The sequence below is a fragment of the Equus caballus genome, chromosome 11 (assembly GCF_041296265.1).
Source record: "Equus caballus isolate H_3958 breed thoroughbred chromosome 11, TB-T2T, whole genome shotgun sequence".
NCBI lineage: Eukaryota > Metazoa > Chordata > Mammalia > Perissodactyla > Equidae > Equus > Equus caballus.
In genome coordinates, this window is record NC_091694.1 from 18729373 (window position 1) to 18736881 (window position 7509).

The following is a 7509-nucleotide window of genomic DNA, read 5'->3' on the forward strand; positions in this document are numbered from 1 at the left end:
CTCTCCCAATCACCCTCGGCTCTCTCTAGCTCTCCCTGTGGCCTTTTCTTCCATTCGTTCTTTGGTCCCTACGCTCCCCTTCCCCATGGGAGCCCCTCCTGTCTCTCAGACTCTAGCCCCCTCCCCACTTCCGAGTTTCAGTCTCTCCTCTTTCAGTCTCCCCCTTCCTCTCCAGGCTCTGGCCCGGGTCTCCGCGGCCCCGCCCCGCGGCCCCGCCCCCCTTGGTGGGCGGAGCTCTATCACTCGCGGCCCAATTAGGCTCCGGCCCCGCCTCAGACCCACCCCTCGTGGATACCGAGCCGCGCGGAGCGGGTGTCCGGGGCGGGGCGGGGCGGGGCGGAGTGGGCGGTGGCCCCAGCGCCAGGAGGCGGGAGGAGCGAGGCAGGAGGCGGCGGCCGCCGCGCTCAGTCCGGTGGCACAGCGGGAGGGAGGCGCGAGGCAGGAGGTGGCGGCTGGGCTCGGCAGCGCATCTAGCGCAGCGCGGCGCCCCGGGCCCGGCCCCATGCCCGCAGCCCCGCCGGACCACCCTTGAGCGCGGGCGCCCCGCCCGCGCCCCCCGCCCGCCGGCACCATTGCCCCGACGGCGCGGCCCGGCGGCCCGGCGCTCCCCAGGCTCCGCGCCGGCCGGAAGACGCTGCTGGCGGCCGCCGCGGGCGTGGTGATGCTGCTGGTGCTGGTGGTGCTCATCCCCGTGCTGGTGAGCTCGGGCGGCCCTGAAGGCCACTATGAGATGCTGGGCACTTGCCGCATGGTGTGCGACCCCTACCCCGCGCGGGGCCCCGGCGCCGGCGCGCGGCCCGACGGCGGCGACGCTCTGAGCGAGCAGAGCGGCGCGCCCCCGCCCTCCACGCTGGTGCAGGGCCCCCAGGGGAAGCCGGGCCGCACAGGCAAGCCGGGCCCCCCGGGGCCCCCCGGGGACCCGGGTCCTCCGGGCCCTGTGGGGCCACCCGGGGAGAAAGGTGAGCCGGGCAAGACCGGCCCTCCAGGGCTGCCGGGCGCGGGGGGCAGCGGCGCCATCAGCACGGCCACCTACACCACGGTGCCGCGCGTGGCCTTCTACGCTGGCCTCAAGAACCCTCACGAGGGTTACGAGGTGCTCAAGTTCGACGACGTGGTCACCAATCTAGGCAACAACTACGACTCGACCAGCGGCAAGTTTACGTGCAACATTCCCGGCACCTACTTTTTCACCTACCACGTCCTCATGCGCGGCGGCGACGGCACCAGTATGTGGGCGGACCTCTGCAAGAACGGCCAGGTGGGCTCGGCGGGGGCATGGGGCTGACCTGGGGGCAGGGCACCCAGGGAGCCCGGGGCATATGGGTACCGGGTCGGACTCCGCGGGCGCAGGTGGAGATTCTACAGCGGCCCCGCTTAGGCATCATATGCGGGGATGGTCGGGGCCGGCTGGCACCCCGAACTCCTCGGTTCCCGGTCGCAGGCTCCCAGGCAAACGCTGCTGGGCGCTCGCGGCGTGGAAATGCGGGAGATAAATCCAACTAATCAGAAAGTAGGATTCCTGGGCTGGCGGACTGGCCCTTGGGGGCTTGGCCCTTGGGCAGCGTCATCTGAGAGCTGGGATTCTGGTTGATACCAGCAAGCGATAAGGGACGGACAAGGGTGGGCTCTGGGGAAAGGCAGCCTCGGCGCCCCGGGTGCCCAGGCGCACGTATTTGCGCGCAAGCAAAGGCGAGCCGTAGGAGATGTTTTGGACACAAAGGCAAAGGGAGCCGGGCGTGCAGAACCTTAGCTGCAATACATCCTCCGCCCTTGGGAAGCGACCACTGGGCCGATCTGACGCCCTTTGCAAAACCCAGGACTGCGCGGTCCCTTCCCACTGTGTCAGAGCTACCGGTGCAAGAAGACATCCTCTGGGGGGAAAAGTTTTTCCTCCTGAGGCGGGGCAAAGAGCTGGAAACTCCCCCTCTTGGCCTCCCAGCTGCAACTCCTGACTCCTGGGGTGTTGGAATCACCCATGGGGATCCTCTTTGTTCCCTATCCCCATCCCAGAGACCGGAGCTGGCAGGCTCCAAGCACCAGGGGTCTTGGGCACTGGGACTGCAGTGTCCGATACTCTCGTTGGAACTGCTGCCCCAGGACCAACCTCGACCTAACCCTGTCCTGGCTCCCTTCCCATTTGTACCTGCTTCCTTCCCAGTGCTCCCAGACCGCTGTGGCCTGGGGCCCCTGGGGGTGGTCAGGCAGAACATTCTTGTGGAAGAAGGGGACCCGTGTGGGTCAGGACTAAAGCTAGGCTGATGGGTGTTGGGAAGGAATCTCCTGTGACTGAGACCCAAGAAAGAGCCTGTTGGAACCCCTCCCACTACAGCACTACCCTGAGGCAGACCCTGGCTTGGGGGTGGGGGAAAGGAGAGGCATGGGAGTCAGCAAAAAGCCTACCAGGAGCTTGTAAGTCAGCCCCCTCTTGTCTATCCCCTGCCTGCTTCTCTCTCTGGTTTCTGCCTCTCCCCTGCCTCTCTCTCTCCTCAATGTCTCTCCTATCTCTCTGTCTCTCCTCTCCCTCTGTCTCTTGTGCCAGTCTTTCTCCTGAGTCTGCCAGTCCTGTCTGTCTCTCCCTGGGTTTCTGGCATCTGTCCTCTGGGTTTAAGGCCCCTCTTTATTCCTTGGATGTCTCTCTCCCACTTGTGTCTATCAGGCTTCCCGTGTCTCTCCTCTTTGTCCTTGGTTCCTGACCAAAAGAGAGGCCCCAGTATCCTGAGGGCTCATTCTGCAGACAGCCCCACAATTCCCCTTATTAATCTCCAATAAGGGATGCAGCAATGTCACCTTCATCAATGGAATTTCTTCCTTCCCCAAAGAAAGTTTGGGCAGGCACCCAGCTAAGGTTTCAGAGGGCTGGGGGCCCAGCTTGTCTGGATAGGGAGGTAGTCACCAGGCCACCAGTGGCCCTAGACCCTTCACCACCTCAGGAGGTTGCAGCAGGGCCCCAGAGACAGGCAAGAGGAGGCCCCAAAGATTGTGTGTGCTTAGGGGCAGGGGCACTTGCTTCAGTCACTGTGAGGTGAAACGGACTCAAAAGTCTCTCTTTTCCCCTCCAGCAGGGGCAGGGCATTGGCAGAGCCTGACAAGGAGCAGGGACCACAGGCTCGTAGAAAAAAGGAGGTAGCTTTAACTAGGGGCTTCAAAGACCCAGCATTTTAACAGTTACTCAGACCATCTGCCCCAGAAATGGTGGGGCCTATACTGCCCCCCACCCCACATCCTTTGTGACTTCTCCTTCCAGATTGTCCAAGAAACTCATTTAATCCGACTAGCCATTCCACATATTAGTTCTAAGCCCCTACTAGAAGCCAGGTTTGGGGCTTGGTTCCAGAGCTTCAATCTGCTTGCCCTCCAGGACCTTGTGGCCTGTGCAGGGGAGACAGTAGTAACCACACAGTAACACACCCCAGGCATTTCTGTGTTAGAGGAGGACTGGGAGCCCAGCTAGCGCCTCCTGTCCCCAAATGTGTTGGCTTGAGGGAGTGATTCAGTGGAGCCGGCCCCTACTCAGACCAACCTGGCTGGGGGAGAGGGTAAGTGAACCTGGGTCCCCAAGGAGAGGAGACATGGCTAGGGAGAGAATAAAAAGGTCAAGCGTAGGGAGAGGCTGGCTCTGAGGTGGAAGAGGACATTCAAGTGAGTAGACAAAAAATGACGGGGCTGGCCAACAGATGGGAACAGAAGAGACGAGCTTGCTCCTCCCATGCCTTCAAGACCAGGGGCGACCCTGGGCTCTGTGCTTTTCCTTCTTGGCTTCCTGCCTGCAGAGAGGCTTCCAGAATTTGCTCAGCAAGGCAGAGCTGCATCTGGGCCCTGGCCCACCCCTGGGCAAGATAGGGAGGAGGAGTCACCACCTTCCTTCCTAGTGCTGGGGCCCCCTCTCTGTCCTTGTCTGAGGCCCACCAGCCCCACTCCCTAGGGGTAGCTTTGAGTCACTACTGTGCAGCCTGATCGCGTCAAGCCCTGGTCATCAGGACATGGGAACCTGAGGAGCCTGAGGAAGGGGCTGAGGTTGGGGCTGGTGCCCTGGGTGAGGTGAGCTCCCTGCAGCTGCCTCTAAAATCCACGGTTCAGATGGGTCAGGGAAGACACGAAATTGATAAACTGGGCTGGGGGAGAGGGGACTGTGTGGGCCAGGCCGGGCCTATGGGAAGGTGAGTATTACAAATGGGCAGAGGCTTAGACACCAGAGTCTGAGTGAGGTGAGAGGTGGTGGGATGTATAAATTGAGGACTGTCGTATAAGGACTAACGAGATCAGCCTCACGCCTGATGGTGGGAAAAGGGCTCTCAGCTATCCTCTCTGGCCTTGAATGCCTTTCACAACACAGAGCATGGTGCCTGGCACAGTAGGGACCCAGGAAGTGTGTGAAAGCACAAGTGTCCCCTGTGGGCTAGGTTGGCTGCCTATGGGAGCCACCCCCGCACATCTAAGACCCCAGCATTGATCTGGGGGCAAGGGCATGTTTCCTGGGTTCTTCTTCCTCTTTCCAGGCCGCTAGTCAGACTACTGCCTCAGTTTCCCTTCCTGGCAGCCCTTGAGGAGGTGATTCTACCACACCCCCTTGTGACAAGTCCTGGGCTGTCATTCCTGCTTCCATGGCAACCTTAATTCCCCAGACTTCCCCTTAGCCCCCAGGAGGAGCTGGATGCCTCCACTGGTTCCAGTCTGGGGCTGAGAATCAGGACCCCTGGGTTCTGTTCCTGGATCTCCCACTGTCTAAGGATGGAAGAGCATAAATTCTCCTTGCCTCCATGGATAATTAGGATAATCACAGCAACAGTCATGGTGATGAATAAATAATAAACATAAGCATAACAGTTCTGATGCCTGTCACATCACCAGGAGATTCCTGATGACAGAGGACTGTAATCTAATGGATTTGGCTATTAAGAAGCACACTGTTTTAATGAGTTAAGGCTAAATTAATCTGGGTAATAAAAATAATTGTTATTAGTAGTAATTTATTAGCAAGATAATGAAATGCATGTGTAATAATAAATACTACCAGGATTAGGGCCCAGGGAACAATATAGAAGTTGGTGCTTGCTTTCTGCTCTTTCCTAGTAGCTCAAAGCCCCATCAAGATTTGAAATTGTTTTCTTCACCATCCAAAAGGTTTTTACAAAGCTGGCAATGATGAATTCTCATCCATTTTCTAAACAGAGAAACTGAGCTCCTTGACAGGCAGTGTCTCCCCGTCATTTAATTTCTCCCCACCTTCAGCTGGACCAGGAGTTTTCTCCGCTAAGTGCCCCAAACAGTTCCTTCCCAGGTTGGGGAAGAAAAGGTTGAGGGAAGAGAAGGGGCTGGTGGGATCTAGGCTTTAAATGGTGGACAGCGTGCAAAGATGTTGGGTCCCCCTGTTGCAGCATTGCCACTGAGTCAGCGGCTTTGGCCCAGCTGACCTGCAGTTCTGCCTCCAGCCCGGGAGGAAGGATGGGCCCCTCCCTGATTTGGTGTGGTCCAGCCCAAACTGCCTGTCCTTGGGGAAGCTGTCTTCAGAGAAGGGGCTGGATGGAGAGGGGCTGTTGAGGAGCCTCACTGAGAGAACCCCACTCAATGCAGCCTCCCGCCAGCACAAGCCAGAACCTTGGAGGTGGCTCCTCTCTTCCCAATCTCCACCTGGGACATCCTAGAGAGGCCCCAGGTCCTATGGCTCAGGCCTCGTGTTGCCTCAGTTGTTGGAGAGGAATGTCCGGAGGGAATCTGTCCACCACCCACACACCCTCAGTATCTTATGATTATAGTTGGAGCCCCCAGTAGCAGGCTTCCCACCCAAATGCTGGCACTCCCTTGCCCCATTGTCCTGCCTGTCCCTTCACACCCCCATCAAAAAAAGGACCAGCAAGGATATAGATCAGACTGAGGATCACAGCCTGGATTCCCTTCTTCCCACCCTGGGATGAGATGGGAGGAGCTAGACGTCCTCTTTGGGTGGGGTAATAGTCACAGGAATAGCTTCAGCTCCTTGGAGACTCAATCTGAGCCTTGGGAGGAGAAGTAATTACCAGGCCTTCCATCTCACTGCTCCCGCGTGAAAGACTCCAGAATGAACTTTAGACAAAGAGTCCAAAGATCCAGTCCTGGTACGAAGGTGGTTGCTTACTAGCAGCCTGGCATTGCGCCAGGCCCCTGAGCTGTGGGGCCAAGGTATACTCTTGTGTCCGTCTGACATAAGAGCAGGTGGTGCGGCTGATACGTAAGGCACCATTATTACAGTTAAAGCAGAGAGGCAGGAATGATGAGAGAGGGGAGAGCATAAGACCAAGAGAGCATGAGAGAGAAGACCTAGAGGAGTTAAGAAAGCCGACTTCACCTTGACTCTCAATCCAGACCCAGGTTACAGCGGCTCTGGAAATCCAGGGCTCCTCTATAACCCCCTCCTAGAACACACAGTTATGATGGGGGAGGGGATGACGAGAGAGAAGCAGACTGGGAGCCCTGATGGGGCTTTTAGGGCCTCCGGATCCTCCCCTCAACCCTCTCACGCACACCGCTACTCCCCTACCCCGGAACCCCGCAGGTGCGGGCCAGTGCCATTGCCCAGGACGCGGACCAGAACTACGACTACGCCAGCAACAGCGTGATCCTGCATCTGGACGCGGGCGACGAGGTCTTCATCAAGCTCGACGGAGGCAAAGCGCACGGCGGCAACAGCAACAAATACAGCACGTTCTCTGGCTTCATCATCTACTCCGATTGAGCTCCCGCGGTCCCTGCACCTTCATCCCCCTGGGGCTCTTTCCTGGCGGGCAGAGGATGACCTGTCTCCTGCCCACCCCCTCGCTGCCGGCCCTCCCCGGCTATGACGCCCCTGCCCGGCCCGCACTCACCACCGCCGGGCCACAGCTAGGCCCTCCCGCCGGCTCGCCGCAGAGCCGGGTCCAGCGCACCCCGTCCCGGTCCCCGGAAAGCGGTGTTGACCGCCCCGCCCCGGCCTCACTGTATATTTGTACGATAGGACTGCTGTTTATTGCCCTCCCTGCCCGCCAGCCCGCTCCAGCGTGGGGACAGGTCTCGGCGGGGTCGACGCGCTGCCCTCCAGCCCCGGGGTGGCCATGCCTGGGAGAGGGATTGGTTGGGGGCTGGATAGCTTCCCAGCACCCCCTAAAGCCCCGGCCCGGCTGCCCCCCGTCTGACCAAAGCTAAAATAAAAACACTTCTGCCCTGCTGCTTTTCGGTCTTTGCCCTGGAAAGGAGTTGCAGGAGGGGACCATGAACCCCCCCTCATCCAGAACAGAAAGGGGTCTGGTGGAAGCTTCCCATGGATCCAAGGAAAGCCAGGTGCCAGCGTCAGAGCTGCTCCAGCAGGAGGTGGGCTGAGGGGCCCAATGCCCACAGCAGCCCAAGAGGGCCTGGGAAGCAGCCCAGTTACGTCATCATCTTCCATGGTGGAAAAAAGTTCCATTTTTTTATCCTTGAAAGTGTCATCAGCGTTCCAAAGGCACCACGAGGTTTAAACTGGGAGACCCAGGTTCTCAATCTAGTGTCACTGTGTGTGAT

General features: G+C 59.2%; 1 protein-coding gene across 1 annotated transcript; it reads left to right on the top strand.

The window, feature by feature from the left end:
* Positions 1-427: 427 nt before the first annotated feature.
* C1QL1 (complement C1q like 1) lies at positions 428-7178 on the top strand. The gene is made up of 2 exons (XM_023652382.2): positions 428-1258; positions 6530-7178. Exons 1-2 carry the CDS (start codon positions 662-664, stop codon positions 6707-6709), a joined length of 777 nt encoding a protein of 258 aa, XP_023508150.1. The 5' UTR covers positions 428-661; the 3' UTR covers positions 6710-7178.
* Positions 7179-7509: the final 331 nt, after the last annotated feature.